This window comes from Pelodiscus sinensis, chromosome 25, assembly GCF_049634645.1.
Source record: "Pelodiscus sinensis isolate JC-2024 chromosome 25, ASM4963464v1, whole genome shotgun sequence".
NCBI lineage: Eukaryota > Metazoa > Chordata > Testudines > Trionychidae > Pelodiscus > Pelodiscus sinensis.
Window position 1 is genome coordinate 49,062 of NC_134735.1, and position 27,937 is coordinate 76,998.

The window sequence follows — 27,937 nt, forward strand, 5'->3', positions numbered from 1 at the left end:
AGCCTGCATGCCCGCTGCATCCCACTTCTCCGCGGCGAAGGGAAGCGGAAAGCCCAGGGCCCTGCTTCTCACCGCTGAGAAGCCGCGCGCAGTGGGCTGGGAGAGGAGCAGGCAGCCGAGCCGGTTGCGCGGTGAGTGCGGGGAAGGGAGGCGACCGCTAGCCCCAGCTTATGCCCTGGGTCCCGGCCATATGGTTGGGGCAGCCGCCGCAGGGCAGGGCAGGGGCAGGGGCAGCCGCCCTGCCTCCCCTCCCCGGGCCGGCTCGGGTTGGAAGACGGGACACGGGCCCAGATGGCCCAGCTTAGCCGTTCTCGGGCCACGCGGCTGCGGATCCCGAGGGACGGATTCTCCTTTCACGCGCTGCAAACCGGGAGCCACCGCACTGACTTGGCTGGAGCGAGCGAACGGAAGGTCGGTCCCTGGGAAGCGGTGCACGTGGCCAGCAGAGCAGGCCCTGCGCTCTGCCAGGCCGCGCTGGCTGACAGTTCCCACGCCCAGCGCCTGCCTGAGGCTGGCGGGGGCGTCGAGCCTATTTCGTGCCGCCTCTGGGATTGGCTGGGCCTAGGGGGCTGGGCAGGCGGGTGTGTCCATTGAAGGGGAAGGGACATAGGGAGAGAAATTAAACCCAACTCCCCGATAGAAACTGGCCATTCATTCCCTCGCTGCCGCCTCGCTCCGGCGCCCCCTGGCCATTCATTCCCTCGCTGCTGCCTCGCTCCGGCGCCCCCTGGCCATTCATCCCTCGCTGCCGCCTCGCTCCGGCGCCCCCTGGCCATTCATTCCCTCGCTGCCGCCTCGCGGGCCACACCCGGGCTGGACGTTTGTTCGCTGGCTGTGCCCGGCGCCCTCTCGCCCTCTGCGACTGCGGCGGGAAGTGCTGGCTGGAGCATGGCCAAAGGCGAGGGGGCGGAAAGCGCCTCGTCCACCGGCCTGCTGCAGCCCGGGCTCCTGAAGCAGGACGAGCTGCGGCGCCCCAAGGTGAAGCCAGCGGCTGCGGGGCCCAGGAGCGGGTGGAGCGGGAGGCAGGAATTCCTGGGGCGGGGAGGTATAAAACTTCCTCTGCGAGAGGGAAAGCCCCAGCGGCGGGCGGATCTGGGCTGGGGGGGAAGCCGGCCCGGCAGGAGGATGTGGCTGGACGTGCCGGTGTGTGTCCTCCCCCCGCACGGCGGGGAGGATCGGGGCCGGGCGTGTCTGGCTGGCTGGAGCGTGGGGATTGGGCGCGCCGCTTGCTCTAGCCCAAGTTCATTGATCAGACTTGTGGGCAAACTTTTCTTAAAGGAGCCGCGTCCTTTTTTCCCGCCTTTCGGCCATCGCCGAGTCCGAGCGCGGTCTCCTGGGCTGCGGGTCCTGTGGGAGATAGGAGGCTGGTCTGAAAAGGAGAGTCGCCTGGAGAAACCCTCTCATGGGTAGACGGGCTTCAAAGTGCTGCTTGGAAGGGAAGCTTCCTCAGGTCACGGCCCGGCCCGGCCCGGCAGAGCCCCTTTGGGTTGGGGGCGGGGATCGGGGCTGTGCTGGGCTTTGAGGCTCTGTTAGCCCTTGCTCTGGGCTTTGTTTACATTGAGTTTCAGACTCTGGATACGCTCTCTGGAGGGGGCAGTGGAGGGGCGAGGCGTAGCATTTTTAGCCTCTGGATGCACAAGGTAATGATCTCATGGGCTCTTAGAACTAGGCGTGATCCTTTGTACAGCCTGGTAAGAGTGTTAGAGGTGCTGTGACGCCAGGCTGCTCCTGACAAGGGTAAGCAGCACTTAAGCACTTTATATCCAGCATAGTATCCTCAAAGAGCTCTGCAAACATGAGCTAATCCTTGCAACACCTCTGTGAAATAGGTAAATACCCTCTTCTTGATATCAAAGGAGAAACTGAGGCATGGCACAACTTGCCCAAGACCACACAGTGACTCACCATCCCAGCTGCTGTAGCACTTGAGCTCCTGTTGCTCCCTTGCCTGCGTAGTCCTATGGCCATTATTCTGCCTATCTGGTATTGCCTATCCCCCAGCATTGTCCTTTGTGTCCCCAGGAATGGGTCCAACCAAAATTGGCCGGTATTGTCTGATTATTGACTTGTATTCTGTGTCTGTCTGTCTCAGACTGTTGTCCCTTGACTTGTACTTGGATTTTAAGTCAGGATTGTCTCTTTTCTGTGTTTGTATAGCACCTGGTGCAACAGGGTCCTGGTTCACTAATAAGCTGTCTGATAACACTATTAATAATAATGATTTTCACCCAACTATACTGCTGGGATACTGCCACAGTCTGTGTTGTGTGTCTGTGGTGTACAACCTCCTTCCCAAGGAAATTATCAATACATCTTTCACTCCTTTGCAATTCCGCTTGCCTGTTTGCCATCAAGGCTCCCTGTTTTAACTGAACCCCAATTCCCCAGGGCTTTCTCTCTCCTCTCTATATGTTTAGATGCAGCTGTAGCTCTAATTTGGTGATGGTATCAGTTTGCAGAATTAATTTGACAGCCTGCCTATCTAAGACTGCCCTAGTAGCTTTCTGGTTTTTTTTGCACCCCCTCCTCTGGGGAGCCCTTGTGTCTTGGTTAAGACCCTTCATTTGAGAAGGCACACAGACCAAGGGAGCAGGCTCCCTGGTGTGATTTTCCTGAGTTTGAGGCTTTTCTAGGGAAAGTGAGGAATTGCACATATATCATCTGTAGAGCCCTGCATGGATCCAGAACAAAGATCCACAGATAACTGCATCCATGAGTATGGATACCTGCAGGTATAAAGTGAGTATCCATGGATTTGCAGGGCTCTCTAATCATCTGCCTCTTTTGCCTGAAGATCACTGCAGGATCAGAGATTCTGCCAGGCATGAGATGCAGATGGAAACTACTCTGGCTTATTCTGTGTGGTGTCCAACCCAGCCCCCTGTTAGCTGTAAATCTGGATGCACCAAGCCTGCATTCTTGCTTAAACAATCTGTTAAATACAGTACAGCCTTTGGGAGTATGAGTAACAAGGAAAGTTATTTGGATGCTGCCTGTATGTCACTGGAATTCCAAGTCCTCTATGTAAAGTGAGGGATCTGACTACTTGAGGTGGATTCTGGATTGCCCTCCTCCAAGATGCTCATACACCCACACAGTGAAGAGTATAGGATGGCAATAGGCCTGTCCGGCTGATTATTCTACTGCAGGTGCCATCTTAAAAGCCACAGAGAGCAGGCTGTAGAAACTAGCTCTCTGTGCTCCCCTTTCTTGGCATGCTCCATCATAATGCTGCTAGTCAGCTGTGGAAGGCAGTATGGTGCAGTGGGGATAACAGGACCCTGAAAGTTAAAAGAGCAGAGTTTGGAAGCATGGTACATTGTGTCCTGGATACAGAGACACAAATTCATTGTGTCCTCCACTGAAATCAAAACTTTGGGGGCTGTTAAGTGAACAACAAGAGATGAGTCCGGTGAGCTCCCTATCTGTAGCGGAGGCTGGGGGCCTGTTTGTGTTCTCTATTGTGGCCTTAGGTTGCAATTGGAAGTGGGGGAATGACTGAGGGAGGAGAGGAAGCTCCCTGAATTTGATGGCTATAGATCTGACACTTAAGACCAGAGTGACTAAACTACTGCCTTTTGTTCTTTTTGCAGAAGGAAAATAAAGAGAAGCTGTCTGTGTGCAGCAAACTGTGCTATGCGGTTGGTGGTGCTCCCTACCAGATCACTGGCAGTGCTCTTGGCTTTTTCCTGCAGATCTATCTGTTGGATGTGGCACAGGTAATTCTTTCAGCCACGCTTGCCTGCCTGGGGCTGAGTAGTTAGGATAAGGGGGCTCCAGGAACGCCTCTGCATCATGCAGTCATGAGATTATCTTGATCCATGTACTTATAGAATCATAGAATAATAGGACTGGAAGGGACCTCGAGAGGTCATCGAGTCCAGCCCCCCGCCCTCAAGGCAGGACCAAGCTCCACCTACACCATCCCTGACAGATGTCTATCTAACCTGTTCTTAAATATCTCCAGAGAGGGAGATTCCACCACCTCCCTTGGCAATTTATTCCAATATTTGACCACCCTGACAGTTAGGAATTTTTTCCTAATGTCCAATCTAAACCTCCCCTGCTGCACTTTAAGCCCATTACTCCTTGTCCTGTCCTCAGAAACCAAGAGGAACAAATTTTCGCCTTCCTCCTTGTGACACCCTTTTAGATATTTGAAAACCGCTATCATGTCCCCCCTTAATCTTCTTTTTTCCAAACTAAACAAGCCCAGTTCATGAAGCCTGGCTTCATAGGTCATGTTCTCTAGACCTTTAATCATTCTTGTCGCTCTTCTCTGTACCCTTTCCAATTTCTCCACATCTTTCTTGAAATGTGGTGCCCAGAACTGGACACAGTACTCCAGCTGAGGCCTAACTAGTGCAGAGTAGAGCGGCAGAATGACTTCACGAGTTTTGCTTACAACACACCTGTTGATACATAGCTGTTGGGATCCAGTCCTCTTATGTAGCTATTTTTAGTCTGTCTTGATCTAGGGATGAGGAAAAATGTGGGGCTTAAAGCTCATGTAGTCTGTCAGCAGAAGCAATGGATAGAGATTGGGGGGGGTCAGAGGAGAGACTGTATCCCTGATGGATTTTTCTACTTGCCCAGAAGTAGGGATGTAAACGACTAGTTGACTGCCTGATAAACATATGCTTATCAGGTAGTCGAGTAGTCACTCAACTAGTTGCCTCTCCTCTCCCCTCTGCCCCCCCCCCCCAAAAAAAAAACCTTGCTGCCTCTATCAGAGAGAGGCAGCAAGAGACAGGAGCAGGAACTAGTTCCCCCAGCACCGTCTCTGAGGAGGGCAAGGGAGGCAGAGGGATCCCTACTGCAGCTCTTGTACATTCAAAAGGAGGCGTGCAGCAGGATAGCGAGTGCCTCCCATTTTGACTAATGGAGTCGTTGATGGAAATTCTATCGATTAGCTGATTAATCGAAATTTAACATCCCTACCTAGCAGACCAACTTCCCTGTGTGGAACAGCTGCCATATGAGGAGAGATTTATAAAACTGAGACTTCTCAGCTTGGAAAAGAGATGACTAAGTGGGTGGGGGGGGGGGAGGAAATATGATAGAGGTCTATAAAATCATGCCTGGTGTGGAGAAAGTAAATTAAGAAAAAAGTTATCTACTCCTCCCATAACAAAAGGAGGGGGGAAGGGTTACCAAATGAAATTAATAGGCAGCAGGTATAAAACAAAAGGAAGTATTTCCCCTTACAACACAGTTACCCTGTGGAACTTCTTGCCAAAGGATGCTGTAAAGAGCCCCTTCCCACAACAGTATCTTTCATTGTTGCATAAAGGAGTCTTAGGATGACTCTTACAAGTCCTAGATGAGCCCTGGTTACCCTGCCAGACAGTGTCGTGTCCTGTTCAGATGGGCTTTTAGTGGCGAGGACTGCTGGAAACTAAATAAAGGGACTCTTCACACATGGGTGCCTAAAGTGAACCGCAATACAGGACTATGTAGCACTTTAAAGACTAACAAGATGGTTTATTAGATGATGAGCTTTCGTGGGCCAGACCCACTTCCTCAGATCAAATAGTGGAAGAAAATAGTCACAACATTTGATCTGAGGAAGTGGGTCTGGCCCACGAAAGCTCATCATCTAATAAATCATCTTGTTAGTCTTTAAAGTGCTACATAGTCCTGTATTTTGCTTCTGCTACACCAGACTAACACGGCTACATTTCTATCACTAAAGTGAACCATAGCACCCTCATTTCACACCAAGACTGAAGCAGCTGAGGACTGGGGGAGGTCCGTGTTGCAGAGAAATGAAGGCTCACTGAATGCAATCAAGGGTTCAGTGCCCTTGGAAAATGTGACCTGAATTCAGGTGCTAGCATATGGATTTAGGTGTCTAACTTAAAGCATTCAAGTAAAAAATTTTGCTCCAAGTTTGTAAAATACTGCCTCCAGGTAAAAAGGAAGCATGGATCAGATTGGAGTGATTTATTCAGAGTGCTTAGAGCTGGGTTTATACTAGCTACCACTGCAAAATACTGTCTCCTGTGATTTTATTTCCAGTTTTACAACCTCTGTACTGTGTGACCTTGTGCAGTGCTGTGCCTTGGTTTGGCCACCTGTAAAATCGGATACTGACCCATCATTCTGGGTTTTGAGATCTCTAATGACCTCTATTATATGCATGTAAAGTAGGAGTTCTGGGTGTAAGTGCTCTTCTGCTCCTGGTGCTGCTGGGGGCCTAGGGCTGGGATTGGTACCTGCAGAGAGTTGTGTTCTTTCCTACTGATCTTGTGATGGAGGGTGTGGCTGGGGAAGGGAGCTGTTGCTGGCCGTACTTGTGGCATGTTCCAGAAATAGCTAGGAGGGAAAAAAATCTCCAAATGGGATTGCAAGAAGACCTGGGAAGCAGACTTGAGCTACTGTGGGATGCTGCAGGTGTTGGGTTGGTGTGGGCCGCTAAGAAACTGCCAAGAGTTTAATGTGGAAAAGAAGGCAGGAGGGCTGAAATCCTACTTCCAACTGCAGGCTGCCTCTCCCAATACCCAGAGTAGCCATCTCTGGGGGGAGAAGGAAGCAGATAGTCCTGTTGTCTCTGAACTGCCCTGGAATGTGTGGAGGAGAGGCACATGTGCCCCAGCTCCATTTCCTAATGCTAAAGGTCTAGGCTAAAATCTTGAGAGAGAGCATTCAGCTGGGGGAAGGGGATTGGACAGCCTCAGGGTCATGGGGTGTCTCTCGCCATCTCCTGTCCAGGGCTATACAAATGAATCCTGTCTCCTCTTCCTGTAACAGCTGGACCCTTTCTATGCCTCCATCATCCTCTTTGTGGGTCGAGCATGGGATGCTATCACTGACCCCATGGTGGGTTTCTTCATCAGTAAAACCCCTTGGAGCCGCCTTGGACGCCTGATGCCCTGGTAAGGGAAGCTTGTTGGAACTGGGAATTTTTTGTCATGGCCTGAACTTGGGGTTCAGCAAGGACTATCCTGGAGCTCCTCAGAGGTAAAAGCAGCAAGGGACTTTCTGAATTGGCTTTAGGCTCCTGGGGGCCTCCTAGAGAGTGAGACTTGTCTTGGTTACCCTGTATGCGACTCTTGCTCTCCCCTGGAGGTCTCAGAGAAGGGTGGATGTTTTCCATGTGTTGCAGAGGGAACTTGCCCAAAGTTGCACAACGAGTCCAAGCTGGTACTAGATACATTCCATTCACCGTATGGAACAGACGCTTGGCCGTCAGCTGAGACTTAGTAATCTGGATGGCTGGGATGAGAACAAGCCCTGGAGACCAGCCAGGAAATTCTATTACCTGGTCCTTTCATAGTCTCCTGATGGGGGAGAAGGAAACCTTTCTGTGTGGGAATCGGTGAACCAAGCAATGGGTAGTTACAGGGGCCTTTCCCAGCATCGCTGCTAGTTCAGCCCCTGGGCTGGAGGTGCCTGGCTAGTTCTCAACCCACATGGGGCTGAGCATGAAACTCCTTGGAGAGGTGCAAGGACAAGGACTCGGCTGTAGCAAGGAAGGGCAAGTGGGGTGCTGGCCCTGGGTGCATCCTAATCAGGGGTACAAAGACACAGTAAGTAAAAATAATAAGCTGCAAAAGTAAAGAGCATGACATGTGCTAACCTAAGGAGAGGAAGAACATAATTCATGTTTTGCCTCAGGCACAAAAATACGTAGTTAAGGCACTGCAAAGACTGGCAGCAGTGCCAAGCTCTGTAGCCTTGCATGATAAGAGGCATTTCTGGTGGTGGCCATATGCAAGCGGGGAGTTCTGTGATAGATCTGCAGGGTGGCTTTTTTCCCAACCTTCCAGATCTGTTGTCACGGAGGCTGCCTGTTCTCCTGGAAGGGGTAGCCTGCATGCTCAGCTGGGTCTCGACATTAGCTCCTTGCTTATTTGTGTACTGGGGTAGTGCCCGGAGGTGACCCAGGACTCCATTTTGCCAGGTGCTGTATGAACATTGAGGCCAATGGGGCAGACAGGAATGGGCCTAGGAGGCAGATGGAGTTTTGTGAAGTAGGATTGCAGAGGGGAGGGAATAAGGCATGAGTATGTAGACTGGCATCTGAATTAGATGGAAGACCATTCCATGTTCCTTTGTCATCCTGCTGGGACCTGTTGCCCTGGGGGTGGGAAAAGGGCAAAATTCCTCTGTCTGACTTGTGTATTGAGACAGAGAGACTCTCTAGTTGGTGAGAAGTGTAAATGGCCCCTGCCCCTGACAGTTTCTCTTATCTCCACCTGCCTTGGTGGGAGGCCTTTTTCCCCAAAGGGAGTAGCTTTGTAGGTTTCCCATTGCTCATGGCTGTTCGCTTTGCTAAGACCCATGTGTCTCATTCACACAGTATCTGAAAATCCATGGATGCTGCGGCTCCCAGTGCTGAATTGGCACTGGCCGTAGTAGGGGAGTCCCTGGGAAAATGTCTACTCAAGGACTGGTGGGTCGATCTTGCAGGCAGGCTGTGTTCTGTACTTCATTTTGGGTCCCCTTCTTCTGAGGAGCTTTTAGCTTTATATTCTTCCGCAGGGAGCTGGTTTGGCTTGGACGGATGGAGTTGGGGAGGAGTCAGTATATAAAGCAAAAGGTGGATGGAAAGTATATGTTCAAGCCAACTTCACTCTCACCCCGAACACAATGGGCTTCATTTTCCTCTACTTATACTTGTGTAAATCCATAGTCGCTCCACTGAAAGCAATGACTGAAGGTGATGTGAAAGGCTGCCCACTAGGCCCTCCTGTCCCAATGAGCAGAACTGTAGAGCTTTGCTCAGGTGCATGCGTTGCTGGGTGGTAAGGACCATATGAGCTTTGATGCTCTGTCCAGGCTGCTTTCCTGGAAAATCTGCCCCATGTTGGGAATGAAGCAGCTGTGCTGCTGGAAGGGGAGAGCCTTCTGTCTGCGGCGCAACATGTGGCATTGCAGTGTTATCCACACTCCCCATCTGGGGAAGGGGTGGGCATGCAATCGAGTCTGAGCACTGGTTACTTCTGCAGCCAGGGTTGGTGGGTTGCAGAAAGTCATGGGATTTACAGCTGATCGTGGGGGAGGGGGAACAGAAAGCAACTGGAGACAGGGCCTGAGTTGTCAGTTGCAATCCACGTGTTCTTTCTTAGCCATGTTCCCACTTGGCTCCTCTCTGAATTCCCCTTTGCAGAGTAGAGCTCTAGCGGGGCGGCCGACCCGCGGCTCTTTTCCCCCAAAAGTGCAGCTTGCAAAGCTGCTCCTGCGCTCACCGGGGCGGCGATTCAAAATGGCGCCCAAGATGGCAGCCATCGACAGGAGCCTGATATGGCCAGAAAGCCTAAGCTTGTTTCTTAAATGGGCCGCCTCCTATTTTAAACAATTCTGAGGGGCTTTCTTCCTCCTCCCGCCCCCTGCGCCCCGTGACAATTCTGGTGCAGCTCTTAGCATTTTTTTCTGCCACTGTTTCTGCTCTCTTTGTTAAATGGGTTGGCCACCCCTGCTGCAAGCACTTGCACAGACGAGCACCATCCCAGAGAGGCAGGATGTGATGTGGTGTGGACAAGGGCCTAGGTTAAGAGGACTGTGCGCATGGGGAGCAGATGAAGCACTGTTCCCCTGTAGGAGCACAGGTTCAATTCAGCTGCACAGTGCAATGTAGCTCATTGGTCTCTGCTGAATGAGCTGGTTTCTATTTCTAGCAGGCAGGTGTCTGCTCACAGAAAACAGCAGAGAAATTAGAACCAAGTCTAGGGGGTTGATCTCCACCTGCTGCCTCTGTTAGCCTGCAGTGTTCAGAGGGTTGGCCTGCATGGCTAAAGAGCTAATGTCCCTCTCCAGGGCAGTGGATGGAGCACCCTGCAGCATTGCTGTAATGCCAAGTGGGGAGGGAGGAATTAACAGGACTGATCCTTTCCCCACAGTTGGCAAGTGTATCCCCCTGCTCCCTGGGGTTCCTAGAGTAGTTGTAATGAAAACACACACTGTTCTAGTTTTGCTGCTCTAAACCAGGCTTCTCACACAGACAAAAAAATAGTCGTCCCATCTCTTTCCCTCCCTCCCTGGGTGTATGTGGAGGAATTTGGTGCTAGCAAGCACCAAGCAGCCATCCAGGTGTGTTCCAAAGCACAGCTAACAGCAGGCTGCTCTTTAATTGCTCCATATTTGAACTTAGTTATCCTGTGTGCTATGGTCTTGTGCTGGTAAGGCTGGGCTTGGGGAGAATGGGCGTGGGGGACTTGAATATTCACATTCCATTGAACAGTACCTGTATCCTTAGAATTCTACTGAGCCTTAGTCTGGGGAATCCTGCCTCATTGTTACCGTAGGGAAGCAGGTGTCGAGTAGCTGCGTGGTGGCTTCTATTCGTGGCTTTTACACTTATTTGCTCTGTGTCACTGAGCAAGTAGCAGGGTGCCTGATTGTGCCACCTTTTGGTGATCCTCGATAGCTAGAACTATGGACACAATCCCATTGGCTTTAACAGGATGCTGTGTGCACGGGCAAGGAGGTACTGCTGGGGCCCTGTGTCAGTCTTCCTCCCTGTATCTGTAAAGTAGGAATGATGGTTAATTTTTCATCTGTATAACCCTGAGATCTCTGCTGGGTCAGTTTGAATGACTTGCTTTAATGAGCTCTGATCGCCTGTCAACATCCTCTTATCACCTGCTGCTTAAACAAGGCAGATCTACCCAGGAATGTATTGCCAGCTACTCTGAATCTCACTCACCTGTAACTTAACGAGTAAGAGTCACTTGGTGGGTGTAATTCCACTGAGTGTGGTGACAAGGGGCAGTGCTTGTCGCCTGAATCCAGGATAAAATTGTAATTTTGATCCCTTAAGCTTGGATCCATATCCTCCCTGTGCCCCCAAATTCATTCTGGTGGCCCATGTAAATTTCCTTCTTGTTCCCAAAAGGTTGCCCAACAGCTGTGCCCAGCCAGTGATTGCTCACTCTGATCTTCCCCTGCCCAGATCTCACTTCCTCAGGGTGACTCTTGGGATGGGCTCTCAGCACCCCATTTGTTTGAGAGGGTCTCCTTGCAGATCACGTTTTCAGCTGACTTCGGCTCTGCCTCGTCCCCAGAGGATAGTCAAGGGACTGAATCTGCTCAAGCAGAGGAAATAGTTAAACATTAAGGGAGGGGGGGTGTGCCACTTACAGAAGAACATGCCATCCTCAGTGGGCCAATGGGAAGACAGACTAGATCTCACGGGGCTGCATGTCCTGTTTCAGATGTCTCTGCTAATTGCCACACTCCTGCTCAAGGGTTACTAGAAGTCAGCCTCCAGACTGGGTGCAGCCTGTGAGTGGTGGCTGGGGGCGGGAGGAAGGCTGAGCTGCTCTCCTGACTTTAGTTACACAAGCCACACACATGGCTCTACTCCCAGACACCCAAGAAGAGGAGAGATCTGCTCAGCAGGCATCCGAAATGTACCCTTGTTTGTAACCTTGTAGCACTCCCTTGCAGTACCGCATAGGGGGCCCCTCCACAGTGGGAATGTGTTTCCTCCTGTAGCTTTGGATCTGCGTAAAAGTTTATGGAAACTGAATGACTCAATGTGTGACTGATGCAATGGGAGGGAAGAGGAACAGCTGAAGGGTTCTGTGCTTTCCACTGCTTCCTGGCCTCGTCATCACACTGGCCTGCTCCCTCCCACCACCTGGAAATGACCCATTCAGGGAAAAATGTGTGTGTCGGGCCATGTATTTTTCCCTTCTCTTGTTCCCCCCACGTGGCTGCTATACAATGTGTTTGGGTGCCGTGTTTCTCTCTCACCCCAGGCATTTAAATTTAACTCCATGCCTTGCCATCTCAATCAGGAGAGGAAAGAGACCACTTACCAAATCCTGACCCTCTCTGACTCCTCGTGGATTGTAAAGGAGGCAGCGACTGTCAATCCGTTTGTACAAAACCTAACCCAGAGTCCAAGTCTGATTAGAGTCTCTAGGTCTTTCCATAGGCATGTGTTAGGCTCCATTTCCCCATGGGATTGATTTAGTCCTAGCTGCAACACTTGGGGGAAGAAGGTTGCTTTACTTTTTGAAAGAAGAAATTGCGTCTTTCCCCTGTTATTGGGTGGAAAATGGGAAGCAGGTCCAGATACCAAATTCCTGCTGCAAGCACTGTGAGACACTGTCTCCTGCATTTTTTTATTCTTACCTTTGCCACCTCTGTACTGTGTAACCTTGTGCCAATGCTGTGCCTCTGTTTGCCCAGCTGTAAAATGGGACAATACTGACCCATCACTCTGGATCTTGATATCTCTAATGACCTCTATTATTGTATGCATATAAAGTAGGAGTACTGGGTGTAGGGGCTCTTCTATTCCTGGTGCTGCTGGAGGGTCGGGGGCTGGGATTTGAACCTATAGAGCTGCATTGTTTCTTACTGATATTGTGAAAATATTAACTGGCTCCAGGCAAGAAGGGAGGCTCAGCTTGAGGCCCACTGTCCCAGGCTGAAACCCTCAGACTTCGGCTTCAACGTGGGGCCCTAGCAACTAACACTGGCCCTGGTGACCCCATTAATATAGGGTTGTGATGCACTTTGGGATCCCAAACTTCCGTGTTAGTCTCTCATCTGTGGGTCTTGCTGGTGGTGCATTCACCAGGATGTCCTCCCTCTCAATATGTCCTCCCAAGGCCTTAGCCTTGCTAAAGCCTGAACTCCAACAGGCCCCTGTGCACTGTCTGTCCCTCCCCCTCCCTCCCCCCCAACCACATTTGCCCTTCTCAGCTGGAGAATCTCCTCTGCTCTCTGGGTAGGCCTACCTCCCTTTAATCAGTTACCAGTTAATACGAGCACCTTTGCAAAAGCTGGATGCTCCCTAGGGACAGCAACGTGTGGCTCAGCCAAGCGAAAAGGACACTCTCCCCCTCCCCTGCGACTGTGTGGTAGCTGATGGTGGGTGCCCAGCCTCCAAGCTGCTGCAGCATCCCCAGGTAGGGCCAGTCTGCAGGGTAGAGGGGAGGATTTGGGCTCTTGTTCTGGCCAGTGGTGAGTGAACCAGCTCCCTGGGACTCTGATGGCAGCTCCTGTAGGGTCTTGCTCCCAGAGTTAGATCAGGCTTTCTGCTTTCCAATCCACATTTCTCTGACCCTTCCACATCTCTCCCCACTTTCATCCTGTCCAAATGACAGAGCCAGCTCTTCTCTCGGGGCTGAAGATCAACTCTTCCTTTGCTAACCGATGGCTCTCTGCTTGGGGAAAGGGGCAGTCCCCTTATGCTGGAGATTTGGTTGGTGTAAAATGCTTTGGAACCCTTGAAGCTCTGCACTGCTAAGGCTTTGTCAGTGGGGCCATGGCTCCAGTGCTGGGGGAGAGCTCTCTCAGCACTGTAGGAAAAACACCTCCACAAGGGGGGTCGTTCCCAGTGTTGGGAGCCTGTCTACACTGACAAGTGGTTGTGCTGAAGCTGCCTGTGTTAAGGTGGGTTGGAAATGCCAACTCAAAACTTTACTAATCGAGTAGTCGATGCAATTTGCACCAACTATTCGATTAGTCGATAAGGGCACTTCTGTTTTGAAATGTAGCAACAGTCCCAGAGCTGCTACACTTCAAAGGTGAAAGTGCTGCAGGGAGCTCGGGGCAGCAGGGGACTCAGTTAGTCGCCTGCTGGCCCCGTGTTCCTAGTGGAGTTTCAAAATGGCAGCACCACATGGAGCATGGGGTCAGAGGGAGTCCCCAGCTGACCCCGGGCTCCATGTGGCACTGCTGCGTTGAAGCACCCCCTTCTCTGCCCCTTTCTGATAGGCAGCAAGGGGGGAAGTGACGTGTCAACGAGTGGGTCGACTGTCCAATGAACATTTGCTCATCAGATAGTTGACTAGTTGTTCACATCCTTAAGTTGTGTGATTTTCCCCCCCCCCCCCCCCCTTCCTCCGAGCATGAAAGTTTCAGCACAGTCACTTGTCCATGTAGATAAGCCAGGCTAGGGATGTGATGCCTGATCTGGTTTCTTCACCCCCAGAGAAGAACCATTGAGTTGCCATCCCCTGTTCACCCAGCAGCCTTTCACTGCTCCGGTCAGTGAATTTGGTCTCCGAGATCAAAGCCTTTCTCCATAACCCTTAGTCAGCGCTTTCTCTCTTTTTCAGACTTCCATCTCCAGCAAGCTGGAGTTCTGAACTTCATTGTGATTAAATAGCCCCTTTGGGGAGGGGTCATGGGGATGGAGATCAGGATTGCAGCCAGAGTTTGGAGAGAGCTGAGGGAAAGACTCACGAGAAATCCCTTAGGTTCCTTTGAAAAGCTTTAGGTGCCCAGACCCCTTTGAATTCCAGTGACTGTCACATGCCAGGAAGGGGAATCTGAGAGGTTGGATTTGCTGCCATATGAAGGTGTCATGGGTCCAAACCTCTTCCCACAGGGCTCATGTGGCGTGGCAGTGGGCAACGTCTGCCTTCATGTTAACTGAGGTAGTGAGCTAGAGGCAAGAGGAAAGATTCAGAGGGTATGATCAGTCAGGCTGGGGCACCCCATTGGAAGCTCCCTGTTCTCACTCTTCCGGAGTCACTGTTGATTAGATCAGCTCATAAGAATCTTCTGCATGTCTAAGGACCAACCCGCATGAAATAGAGCAGTGGTCCAGCTCGACCATCTTGTCTCCAGTGGTGGCCTATGCAGGGTACTTCAGAAGCCTGATGTGATGCTTCTAGTTAAACGATATGTTGTCCAAGGGCTGGAATTGCAACTTGGCTCAGCTCATATCCTGCATCTTGAGGAGCAAGGCCCTTGTATTATCCCAGCTGCTCGAAGTACTGGGAGCTTATCGCTGTTCATGTTGACTTTTTTCCTCTTGCTCTCATTCCTCCAAAGGATCATCATCTCCACTCCATTTGCTGTGATCTCCTACTTCCTGGTATGGTTTGTGCCAGACACTTCAAGTGGCCAGGTGATGTGGCATCTTCTCTTTTACTGCATGTTCCAGACGCTTGTGACGGTGAGTCCCTTGCCACACCCACCTGGGCTCCTTGGGAGGGAAAAGGACAACCTCTTCTCAGCTTCATCAGGCAGTTGAGAAAAAGGCTTGGCATAAGCCATCCTGACAGGTGTAAGAGGCTGAGAATTTGCAAAGGCTGTCCTGGGACCACCAAAGTCATCTGGGTTTCCCACAGTCCTGATTGTACAACTCAGTCGTGCCTCTGGCCATAGGTATTTTTGACTGATCTGCTGTTGGGACTGGAGAGGTGAGACCAGTCATGGCTCCTCTCCGCCCCTCCAGCAGTGTAGGGGACTCCGAAAGGTCGGCCTTGAGTGGGGTGGAGCATTGCAGATGGGAGCCAGGATTCCTGTTTGTTCTGGTATATAGTCTTGTGCCTGGATGAAGCTTTCTTTCCACAAAAGAATCTTCCAACCCATTCAATCTATGCCTGCTCTCAGCATCTTGCTCTGGTCCGTAGCATGAATTCCCAGGACCTCCTTCAACATGTCTGCACCAAAGGGTTAACTTTCTCTCTCTCTTGCAGTGCTTCCATGTTCCCTATTCAGCACTCACTATGTTCATCAGCAGGGAGCAGAGTGAACGGGATTCTGCCACTGCCTATCGTAAGTGCCCTTCCCTTCTCCCTTACAACTACAGTCTGTGCTTCCCTCCCCCCCCTCCACACACACACACACACACACACACACACACACACACACACACACACACACACACACACACACACACACACACACACAGCTTGGTTGCAGGCTCAGAAGTACATGTGCTCCTGGCATTTCATTTCTGGTCACTGGTAGGCAGCAGGCTTCACCATTGAGTATCCTGCACACGTAATGGACAGGTGTGTGTGTGTGGGGGGGTGTCTCTTGCTGCTCCCACAAGACGTATGTGAATCATACACCGACGTTACTGGCAGGGAGCATATTTGCACATGGGCTCCTCCTTGCCTATGTGCATGTTCTGAATGGCTTCCAAAACTCCTTGCACTTCACTTACACTGCAGCCACCAGATCCCTCTTATTAGACTATAAGGAAGGGCCTTTGGTGCTTCTCATGTGAAGTCCACATCTAACCTGTGGCATGAGTCTGTCTGGACACGAGTGGTTGGGGGACACTGCCTGCTGAGAGTTTGTCCATTGGAGAGCATAGTGGGTAGAGACTTGAATCTTGGGTTCTGTTCCCAGCCTTCATGCTGAGCTGTTGTGTGATCCAGGGCAAATCCCTTCACCTCTCCATGCCTGTTTTTTTTCCCCCCCAGAGTTGCTTCCTCCCATATACTCGGAGAGCTGTAGAAGCAATTACAGTTACGCGCGGAGCTCTTGTGGCTGGCAGGATGGGTGCCGTGTGCCACTTGAGGGTTTAAAGTTAGGGGTGTGTACAGCATGAAGCTTGCCTCTGGAGCAGCAGACATTAGGATCCACTCTCCTTATTCTGTTGGCCCAGGGCATTGACGTGGACAACCCAGTTACGACCAGTGTGTCTCCTCTGCTCAGGTATGACCGTGGAGGTGCTGGGCACAGTGCTGGGAACGGCCATCCAGGGGCAGATCGTGGGTAAGGCGGGTACTCCCTGCATTCAGGACTCCCACTTCTTTGACATCACTAACTCCTCGGTGGCCATGGCGGCGGTGAACGTAACCCGTGACACCGGCTCCCTCACGGACACGGTATGTCTGTGGCACCCTGGCCACTCACCCGCACTCTGCTCTTTCATCGCAGCCTCTCCCTGCTGACTCAGCTGGTCTCTGGAGGCAGGAAATAATGTGAAAGCTGAGTCTCTTGGTCTCTCTGTCCTGTCTCCAGAGAGATCCCTGCATAATGAGAATGGAGCTGCTGTGGCGCTAAGGCACTGGTGATGCGTGAGGAGGGTCGAGGAGCCTGTGGGGGGGTCCCTCCCCCCAACACTGTGGGTGGGAGGAACAAGGAGCCAGAGCTATGCCTGCTATGGGCCCTCACACTCACCAGCAGCGGAGAGGAGGGGGTGGAAATGGAGCCATGTGACTCTGCTCCTTGGCTCCCAGCTGCATCAGTTGCGGGAGGGCAGGAACATCCCTCACATTCAGCAGCAGGAGATGGAGTGAGGCAGCTGGGGGAGCAGGCTGGGGCAGGGTTGCTGCACTTCCCCTGCTGCTTCCAGTGAGCATGGGGGGTGGCTGACCCCAGTCGTTCCCTCCCCCATGCTAGTCTCCTGGGCCATGTTGCTTGGAGGAAGGGGTGGGGCAGGACCTAGGGCAGAAGAGGTGTTGTCCTGGCCCTCTGCCACTGGCGTAGGGTGGTCACATAGCCAGTGCACTGCCACCACCCATGTCCTTCTTTAATGGCTGCCCCTAAGCGAAGAGACTTAGGGGTACTGATCTCCATGCAGCAGGTATAGGGGAGAGTCTCATGGGTACTGCCCACTCCAGTCTTAGTGAGAGCTCCGTCCGGTGCCTGCGTGACCCTGGCTGCACCATTGGCTAGTGCTCCCCAAGAAAGGCTGATAGAAGGATCCTGGGGGAGCAGCCTCACTAACTGGCTCTGCATCTGTCTTGTGCAGAGAAACGCGTACATGATTGCAGCCGGCGTCATCGGTGGGATCTACATACTCTGTGCGCTCGTCCTGTCGCTGGGCGTGCAGGAGAAGCGAGGTGAGCGCTAGATGTTCAATATCGATTTAACTAAAGTCGATTCACCCCATGATTTCTTATCGGTCAGTCGACTATTCTATAGTCCCTGGGCAGCCCCTGGTGGTAGGCGGGTGGGTGGGGGGGAGGAGATCTGAGCTCCTGGACACGGCACGAGCTGGAACTGAGCCAGGCAGCCTGCCCACCTGGTTCCTGATATACTTGAAATGCAGAGCCATAGCAGGGGTAGGTCCAGGACGCAGTGCAAGCCGGGACTGAGCTGGGCTGCTGGCCAGCCTGCTAAACAATGCACTGGCAAGGGGTGGGGGGAAAATGCATGCAGTCTGTATCCTTAACCTATAAGCTATTGCTTCTCAGTTAATCGATTACACTAATACAGCCCTAGTGAGCGCGGGAGGTGGTGTCCCTTAACGTCATATTTGCAGTGTCCAGAAGAGCTTTCTAAGCAACTGGCCAGCTTGAACCTGAGTATGGGCCATCTCACCTGTTTGAACAGCATTATACCAGTGTCTCCACCTGACTCTCCCCTAATAATATGGGCGGGAAGGACCAGGGAAGGGGAAATTGCACAAGGTGAGAATTCCTATTAAAAGCTGTCCTCACCTGCTGTAGGTGAAGCTGCCTCCAAAGCAACACCCTGGCTTCAGCCAGCCAGGAGCAGATGACCATGTTTTCTGCCAATCTCTTTAAATGGGCCCCATTGTGAACCATGTCCTTTGGACTGTAGTAATTCACCAGCCTCTCCCCTGGCAAGCCCTCTCCCTCTCTGCTATAAGTGAACACACCCCAGGCTGGCTCCCAACCCTGCTCTTGAGTAGTTCAGATCTGGGAAGGAAAAACTTCTAGCTTAGCATGAAGCGGGGACTGTGGCAGCCCTGCAGCACCAGCATGAAACCAAAACGTTCCAGTATAAAGCATGGAGACTAGGGTGCTTGTAACACACCAGGTGTGGACACAACTCCATTTGGGGTGGGGGGGGGGTGCTCCTTTCTGGAGGGGGATGCAAAGCAAATGCAAAGAATCCTATTCTGGGCTCAGTGGGTTCCTGCTTTATTTACCCTTCCTCCTCCCTCCCCCGATTCAGTGCATGAATCCCAACTCTCCCTGGGAGTCGAAGCACTTACTGCTCCTGCACCTTTCCTCCTGGCATCTTCATCAGCCCGTGCTATTGACTCCAGCTTATCAGCCAAAACTAGGGAGGGACGGAGTTCAGGTGAATGTAAAGCAGGAAGGTGGGGGTGGGGAACAAGCACACCGCGTCAGACCATTTCTTGTGTAAACCTCGTGGGAAGGGCTGTGTCTGACAAGACCTCCTCTCTCGCTGGGCAGTCTGAGGGGACCATATCGCTGCAGGAAGCTCCTGGGAACTTGTCTTCCCTGCTGTTTACCCATGTCCATCTTGCAGCCTGGCTTTGTCTGACCATCTAGCCCCCCAGATGCTGGTGGAAATTGGATTATTCCATGGCTGCAATAACAGTGTGAAGTGGGATTTTGTTTGAGCACAGCTGGGTTTTATCCACTCGGGCAGTGCTCTGCTGATGCTGGGAGAAGAGATCTAGATGACAGGAAGTTTAGACTTTTCTCCCAGCACTGCCACTGGCTTTCTGTGTTGTCTTGAGCAAGTCACTTAACTGGTCGGTGCCTGAGTTTCCCATCTCTAAAATGAGACTCATGGGGACTTGGCTCACAAGAATGTTCCAGGAAGCTGGGAGAAGTCCATTATCTGAGACTGGTTAATACTGAGTCCCAATGGTGCATTTTTTTTTAAACCCAGTGTACTGCAGTAATGCCCCCCAGCCACCCCTGCTTGTCTCTTGCAGCATTGTTATGCCAGGGTGTCTTTTTCTCTTGCGGTCTAATCACCTGCTGATCATGCTCTGCTCCCCAGATGCTGTGGCGCTCCAGCTGGATAAGCCCATCTCTTTCTTCCAGGGGCTGAAGTTGGTGATGAAACATGGTGCCTACGTTAAGCTGATTGTTGGCTTCCTCTTCACCTCGCTAGCCTTCATGGTAAGAAAACGGCCTTGGGCAGGAACAGTGTGGCTTGGAGCCCGCCATCAAGGGGGAGGAAATGCATAACTGGCTGAGGACTACCAGCTGTAGGAAACTGTAGAAGAGCAAAGGGGGCTGAGGGAGTCAACTACTAGAAACCTGCCCTGAGGCAGATAACATCAAGGCTTGTGGAATCTCCTGCAGCAGTCAAGATGGGCTATGTGCCCTAGCTGGAAATCATGTCTCTCTCCATGCTTCCAGTAAATGTGGATTGTGCCTATTCACTCTTTTCCTCTGCTTTAGGGACCCTCCCAATCCAAATGCCACCATCCTTTTGCCTTAGCTATCTTCCCTGTCCTCCTGGCAGCAATTGCTGGTGCCCTGCCACCCGCTTCCATCTTGTGACCTTGGCCTAAACCCATCTTTGGCCCTGTTGCTCGACTCCCCTGGGTCTTGTTTACAGATGTGTCGGGACAGTCTCTGCCCTGAGAGAATTCCTGAGAATTTGAGGGCGGGGGGTTAGAATCTTAGCCCTATTGGAGGGGGTATCTCCCTCATTATTCTCAAGGCCTGACTGCAGCAGCAAGCTGCGTTCATAGAGTCCCCAGCCTCAGTGTGTCTATGCACTGGATCCAGCTAGAGCTCTCTGCATTTTTCCTGTGGGGTAGGCCTGGGGTCTCCAGGGAATCCAGTTTCTCGGTATGGGGAGCAAGGGCATTCAATGTATTTTCCTCGGGAAATGTGAATCTTCCCATTCAGCTCTGTGATCTTCCCGTGTCTGTTTCCTTCTCCAGCTGCTGGAAGGGAACTTTGCCTTGTTTTGTACCTACACCCTGGGATTTCGCAATGAGTTCCAGAACATCCTCCTGGCCATTATGGTACATATCGTGTGTGTGTGTGTGTGTGTGTGTGTGTCACCCTTCCCATCCCCAACCCTGTCTTCCTGGCCAGCTCTTTGAGGTAGAGAGTTTGTCTGAACAGTGCCTAGCTCAATGGGACCCTGATCTCTTTGGGTCCTGAAACAGTACAGTAATAAACCTGAATAGGAATTGCTGTCCCCTTCACCTGGCCATCTCCTTCCTCACCATGGTGGCTCAAGGCTACTGGTCACTGGGGGTGGAGACTTGACTATGGAGCTAAAGCAAAGAGGGAACCCCAGGTGAGAAGCAGGAAGGTGGAGGGAGATCCTGGCTGGAAGTGCCTGGCATGTGGGGGGGAAGGTGTTTGGAGATGGCCTCAGGATGGGGGAAGGGGAATGAGTTTCTTAACCTGGTTCCTGGCAACCACATGGCCAGCTGGCAAGAGCAGCAAGTCCTTTGTTTGCATTTGAAGCTGACCATGAAAGGGGGAAGAAGAAAGGCCGCCTGGGCCCTTTGTCCAAACCCTGCCATTTTATTTATTTTTTCTTTCCATGAGGGGGTGGGGGGAGAAAGAGCCCTGGGTATTTGAGTGCAGGGAGATGCTGAATGGAGGGAAGAGAGGGGATTGTCTGGGAACCCTTTGGATAATGGAGAATGAGGGGGCCAGGGGAACATTGTACCGTGAAATGCTTTGTCCTGCCAGAAAGGCAGTGAAAGAAAGAAAATCCGCCCCTGGCTCTAGGGAAACATAAGGGCTCAAAAGCGATGGAGGCAGGAGACCAATCCCAGAGCTGAATGTGCCTGCCCTGCATCCATGAAGCCAGTGGCCTGGTGCCTGCTCCACCCAGGGCCCCTCTTGCACAGGGTGTTTGTCACATGTCTGGCTGCAGCATGTTGGGTCTCTTGCTCTGTTCTAGGGGCCATTTTGCTTCCGAGCCATCTGGCAAAGTGGTCACCAATGTTCCCCCGGCCTGGTCCAGAACAGACTCTTCCAGCGCTTGCTGAGCCCATGGGGCTTTGCAAGGCTGCTTCTGGAGAGAGTCTAAGGCGTCTGCAATGAGGTCCTTGGAGCTTGGGCCATCTGGTGTACATGAAAGAACCAAGGGGGCTCCAAACACAGGCAAAAGCCCAAATCCATCCCTCGCGCATCCTGGCCTGACCTCAGTCTGACACCCCTAACCAGTGCCACTTCTCCTATGCTGGAGGTTGATACTTGGCATGTCTGGTGGACAAGGCTTCTGTAGAGACTGGCTGGCCCAAGACCCAGCTCTTTTTTTTCGCTCTCATTTGTAGCTCTCTGCCACCTTGACCGTCCCCCTCTGGCAATGGTTCCTCATGCACTTTGGGAAGAAAACTGCCGTGTATCTTGGGATCTCGGTGAGTAGGCCTCCTGGGGTTCTTGCACGGGGTAGAGAATGGTTTGTCGCTCTGTGCCTCCTAGGGAATCCTAACAAGTGGAAGCAGAGAAAGACCAGAGCAGGGGATATAAACCATATGCCTCCAGGCAGCCGATCCAGAAGGGGGAAGGAGTGAGGCTGTCCCATCCATAGGATGGTTTGGGGTGGCCACCCCAGGTTCTGTGCTTTGGGGGGAGCCCTACAGTGGCCACCTCACTGTCCTATGGGAAAGAGGATTACAGGGGGCCTGGCGTGGGGCTGCAGCAGGGGACACTTCTTCCCCCCCACTTCATACTTGCTGCAGTGGCAGAAGCCGGAGCAGCTTGGCAGCCTGCTGCACTGTGCTCTGCCCCACCACCCCCTCTCGGCCTGCTGTGCTTAGCTTCTCCGCAGCCCCAGGAAGCAGAGCGCCCTGTTCCTGCCACTGTGGAGAAGTGGTGTGCAGCAGGCCTGGAGAGAACAGGAGGGTGGGGCAGAGCAAAGCCAGCTGCCAGGCCACTCTGACTCCCGCCATTGTGGTGAGTGGGGTTAGGGAGTCAGAGTGGCCTGGCAGCTGGCTTTGCTGTGCCCCACCCTCCTGTTCTCTCCAGGCCTGCTGCATACCACTTCTCCACAGATGGTGTGTGACCCCCCCCCCCCCCCCACTGCCATCCTGCACCAGGCCCCCCATCCATGTTCCCTTTCATTTTTTTTCCATCCGTGGGTGGAATAAATGTTGGCACATGCCTCAGTGCACCACCATGCTATTGGCTGTGGGCCCTCTGCTAATCAGATGGGCTGCACTTGAATCTCTCCTGGGCAGCTGCCTAAGCGCTTAGCTTACAAGGAGAACAGACCTCCCCATTCCCAAGTAATCTGGCTCATGTTGCTCAGCGGAGGGGAAAAGGGCACTGCAGGGGAGGGAAGGGGTACAATGGAGAGTGGGGAAGGATAGAGAGGGAGTGGGGGCCTTGGATCCCATGCCTGGGGTAATGGTGTGGGGGTTGCCCCACACTGTGCCCTCTTAGGGAGAGCCCTGGCAGCAAAGGGGAGGAAGAAGGGGTACTTCTAATTATACACTGCCTGGTGGGTGAGGTGAAACCTGTTCTTTCCTGCCTCCATAGTCCGCAATTCCCTTCCTCATCATGGTCGTTGTCTTGGAGCGTAACCTGATTGTCACCTACGTTGTGGCCGTTGCAGCTGGGATCAGTGTTGCTGCTGCTTTCTTCTTACCATGGTGAGTGGGAGGCCTCCGACTACCACAGAACTGCAACCCAAGTTCTCTGTCACCGTCAGATGGGGAGGCACGTGCTGAAGCACAGCAGTGACATGTAGCAGTGACGTCTGGCTGACATCTCTACTGGTGGGGTCCGACCCAGGATGTGGGTGGGTTTGCCTAAGGCGTCAAGCCCCTCTTGTCGGCATGTAGGGCACTGGGCCTTTTCAAGAAGCAGGTGACCACACAGTCTGTGGCCCATTCCTCTGCCTCTGCCTCAGGAGAATTCTGCACTGTTCTTGGAGGGGGATTTGTCTAACCTGGGGATGAGGAGACTCCTGGAAAGGGAAGCGTGAGTATCCCTGAAGACTTGAGGATCTTGTAGCTTCTTGCTGAGGCTCACACGCTATCTTCTCTTGACTCAGGTCCATGCTGCCGGATGTCATAGATGACTTCAACCTGCAGCACCCAGACTCCCGTGGCCATGAAGCTATTTTCTTCTCCTTTTACGTCTTCTTCACCAAGTTTGCCTCTGGGGTGTCTCTGGGGATCTCCACACTCAGCTTAGAGTGAGTCTGCATGCTGAGCCTGGAGGCAGGGGACTCATTAGGAGACCTGGTATCTGGGCCAAAGAAGAAAAGCCTCTCACTCTCTGTAGTCTGGAGTGTCTGTTTTCAGCCACCAAGCCATGGAGGAAATGGGGATTAGCCATTCAGTGCCCGTGGAACTGCCTTCAGTGCCAGCGCAGCTCCCTGGCAGCTCCTGTGCTAGGAGGGAGGCTCATTCCAAGTTGACTGTCCATAGACACTAGGAGAAATCTTAGGAACTGGCCCATCTCTTGGGAGCCAGTGTGATAGTGAATTGAGGTGCTAGCTCTTAAGGTCATTCCTCTCCTTGGGACTTATATGGCCCAGAAGACCTCTGAGTTTTTGACTTCTCCTCCCGAAACCCCTGTGAAGCCTGTCTGTGCTGCTTGTTCAAGAGGTAGACTCTGCCCTGCTAAGTGACTTGCTCCAAGTCTCATGGGATGTCTGTGTCGGAGTGGGGAGCTGAACCTAAGTCACAGGCTGATCCCTGCTGGGCTGGCGGTCCTCCATTGCTTTGTCAGAGGACTGAACGGACAGCAAAGCTGGAAGCTTCAAGACCTTGACAGCTGTTTGGTTTAATGGTTGGAGGAGCTGATGCTCCTTGCTAGATGGAGGAAGGGTGATGTGATGCTAAAGCAGCGCATGCTGGCCCAGCAGAAATTCCCTGGGAATCCTGAGCTGTCTTGTGGCCGTTTTCTCCCCTCCCCCCGTGCCCCCGCCCCTCAATGTACTTCTGCAGAGCTAGGGCTGGTGCAGATAGAGGAGGCTGGTAATCACTTCGCCTACATTTCTCTTGCTTGACAGTTCCTCTTGCCTTAGCTTTGCAGGGTACAAAACCCGGGGCTGCTCCCAGCCCAAGTTGGTGCACTTCACTCTGAAGATGCTGGTATCGGCAGCCCCTGTGGGGCTGATCCTGCTGGGCCTGCTCCTGTTCAAGCTCTACCCCATTGACGAGGACAAGCGGAGGAAAAACAAGAAGGCCCTGCAGGATTTAAGGTAAGAGCTAGCTCTGTGCTGCGGAGGAAGGGCTGTACTCATCCTGTTGGGCAGGTTCCAGCAGAAGATGATCGAGAAGGACCAAGATTCTCACTGGAGTCCTGACCCTAACTCAACAAACTGAAAATCGAATCACTCCCGTGCGGCGCTGCAGTTGCAGTTAGCTGCTGTCAGCCCTAAAGCACCACCTGCCTCGTGAAAGGGGTGGCTGCAAGACCCTACCGTGCTGCTCAGTGGCACCACCCAGCAGGTGGCATCCTAGGGCTGCGGCATCATAAGATGCCAGACAGGTAGCGTGAGGCTAACGGTGGAGCAGGGCACCCCCGGCCACGGTGCAGCTGCAGTATGTTGCTATGGGATGGTGAAGCACTGCAATAAATATAAATACTAGGGATGAAAGCAACTAGTCGACTACCTGAAAAGCCTAAGCAGGGGTGGGGGTGGGAAGAGATGAATGTAGAAGCCGGTTCCCCTCAGCACCACCTCCATGGTGTGTTTGTTGGGGAGGAGGCAGAGGCGCTCATGCCAGGTCCCAGACCTACCCCTGCTGCAGCTCCAGTGGCTCTTACTACAATTAAACTGCAGAGGCGCAGCAGTCCAGGACCCAGTGTGAGCTGGGACAGCTCAGTCCTGGCTCGCACTGGGTCTGGGACCTACCCCTGCTGCGGCTCTGCAGTTTAAATATAGTATGAGCTGAACTGCCTGCACCCCTGGCTCCTAGTAAGTTTAAACTGCAGAGCTGCAGTAGGACCTCTTATCAACTCATTGTGTAGCTGATACAACTTGTATCGACTATGTGATTAGTCAGTTACCCGCTTCTTAATAAATACTCGAAGTGTGGGCATTGCCTGTTTCTGCCACACCCACACAGTGCTGCATTTGCTGACTTGATGGAGCTTGACAGAATGAAAAGCTCTTGGGCTCAGGGAAAAGAAGTCTTTCCCTAGAACATCTTTGATTCACCTTGCTCTAAGACAATGGGGACCAAAAGCTGTTGAGCATTTCTTAATAGAGCATTTCTGTTGAGCTCTGACATGGGTGAGCAGGTCTCCATCCAGCTTCTGATGGAGGGAAAAGCGTCTACCTAGCAGAAACTGACTGTTGCCCTGCTGGTCATCTGGGCAGAGAGACTAGGGGCTGGACAGGGAATGTACAGTAGCTCTGTTCTGGCATTGGTCACTCCAGATCCCTGAGACATTGGCAGCACGTGGGGAACCTGGCCCCATTGTGCCCATCCTGCAGCTAAAGGAGAGTTCCATTTCTTATCACTGCCCCTCTCTTCCCCATGCGGGCTGGCCGGCCCTTGCTTTAAAGCCCAGAATGCTCTCTGAATTGAGATACTGGCTAGAGGGAAGAGGGTCAATCCTGCCTGATGCTCTCTAACCCAACCCTTCCCTTCCCTTCCCAGGGGGGAGGAAAACAGCAGCACCTCGGACTTGGACTCCACAGAGTTCGCCAGCATCGTGTGACACCGGCTCCCTTCCATCCACAGTTTAGACACTGGGCGGCTTCTGCAACTGGATGGGATTGCTACTGGGCAACTCTGTTACCCAGGACCCCTGGAGGTGCTGGTGATGTGCTAGGTGGGGCCGTGTGGTGAATGTTACATGGGATCTGTGGGTAGTTGTCTTGTGCCTTCCATGGGATCCATAGTGTTCTGGTAGCATACATTCCACGGGATCTACTCAGTGCTATACTAATGTGCCTCTATCGAACAACACCAGCCTGGCCCTGGCAGTGCTGTGTGCAGAGCACAGTAGCCGGGCTAGGAAGCTATTGCTCATAACATGCAAGAGACTTGTGCATACTGTCTGCCTCTCACGCCAATTTGCCTGGTCCTGCAGACTCTAAATACAGCACAGACCCTTGGAGTACTGTCTCTGGATCACTCGTGGACCCATGTGGTGCTGGTAGTGTACATTACACTGTCAATGTGAATAAGCTGAAGGGTAATGCACCTGTATTGTCTGTAAAAGGCGGACACTAACGTAGAAAGAGATGTGAGGGTTTTTATAAAGTCTAATTAACTTAATGATGTTGTAAATAAAACCCTATTTGTATATGTATGGAAACCAAAGGAGAACTATTAATATTAATTTCCATAACGGTTGGGCAATGGCCCTCGGAGTGGTACAGTGGGGTTTTTTCCTCTCCCTCTAGGGGCTGTCATCCTTGCAAGAATAAAAGGGCCAAGCTAGCTGAGCATCTGAGCAGGCCGGCCCTACTTCACCATGCAGGACACCTGTCGGCAGCCTTTCTGTCTAGATGGAAGGCTGACTTCAGGGCAGAAATGACTGGACTGGAGGAAGGCCCAGTTCCCTCCCCCTGGAACTGGAATTCTTTAGCTTCCCAGCTCCACAGCCATGAGTTCCTGTCCTCCCTCAAGTCAGCCGAGTAGGATTGACTCCTCTCACAGATCCAAGGCACTGGAATGCCTTAATCCCTGGCACTTTGAATGTGCTGCACAGGCACTTAACCCTCTGCTTCCTCTCTACTCAATGCCCACGCAGAAGGAACCTAACAAAGCTCCCATTCTTTTCTTCTAAAAATCAGTTGGGCTGGGGGAGAGAAATGAATAAAACAATTAGTTGCAGAGATTCTTAACATGGGCCTGGAAAAGGGAGAGGTGGCTGGGGACCCAAAAAAAAGCCAAGGCCACTTTTCTGTGGTACTTAATATGTAGCCAGGCAAAGGCTGTGTAAAGATTGTAATCCTTGCTAGAACCCCCAACAACAGGTGAGATGTATGCACCCTTGGTTTGGAGAGGGGAAAGTAATGGGCCAGGGAGGGGGTCCCTACCTCTCCCACAGCCATGTGGCAGGATCTGAACGAACACCAATACAGCTGGTCTTGATAAGGAAGCAGGGAAAAGCTGGGTAAAGTTCAGTCAAGGGTAACAAATGTGATGCAGCAGCTAATACGGGGGGGCAGGAGACAGTATTTAGCAGGGGGGCTAATGCCTGCAGTGCAAGTGGGAATGGACACCACAGAGGGAGGCTGAATTTCTTGCTACTCCATAACCAGGGCATGCTGCAAGAGTTCTTTAGGGCAGGGATGGTGTTGGCTTTATATAAAGGGCTGTGCATGTTTCTGGCACTGAATGAATTGTGCGCAGATGGCAAAAAATGGCAGAGTGACTTCTGGGGGATCTGAGTGGTAGGAAGGGGTAAATGACTCCTGCAGTCAAATATAGAACAAAGTAAAGCGCTGTGGAGAGGGGTGGGTTTACAAATAGAAAAGGGATTATTTTCAGTAGGAATGCTCGACAGGCTCTGTGTAGGCCAAGAATGCAGGCAAGTGAAAACGAACCATGGAGCTAAATGAAGCAGGGGCTTTTCTGTCAAGGGGCAGTGACAAGGCCATGCCTCTGGACACAGAGGGGCTGATCAGATGACATCCACTGAGGGTCTGGGGC

General features: G+C 52.3%; 1 protein-coding gene across 7 annotated transcripts; it reads left to right on the plus strand.

Moving 5' to 3' along the window:
• Window positions 1–26,588, plus strand: MFSD2A (MFSD2 lysolipid transporter A, lysophospholipid). Of its 7 annotated transcripts, none has more exons than XM_075908901.1 (14): window positions 1–131; window positions 3,594–3,719; window positions 6,754–6,878; window positions 14,746–14,869; window positions 15,396–15,474; window positions 16,366–16,538; window positions 17,408–17,498; window positions 19,384–19,505; window positions 20,282–20,365; window positions 21,641–21,724; window positions 22,848–22,960; window positions 23,365–23,508; window positions 24,346–24,522; window positions 25,931–26,588. In XM_075908901.1, the coding sequence occupies exons 3-14, from the start codon at window positions 6,820–6,822 to the stop codon at window positions 25,989–25,991; spliced, it is 1,311 nt and encodes a 436-aa protein (XP_075765016.1). In that variant the 5' UTR covers window positions 1–131; window positions 3,594–3,719; window positions 6,754–6,819; the 3' UTR covers window positions 25,992–26,588. The 7 variants fall into 7 exon arrangements, with proteins under 7 accessions (XP_075765016.1, XP_075765012.1, XP_075765014.1 ...); XM_075908897.1 differs by lacking the exon at window positions 1–131 and adding an exon at window positions 668–978; XM_075908899.1 differs by lacking the exon at window positions 1–131 and adding an exon at window positions 1,068–1,143.
• The last annotated feature ends 1,349 nt before the right edge of the window (window positions 26,589–27,937 follow it).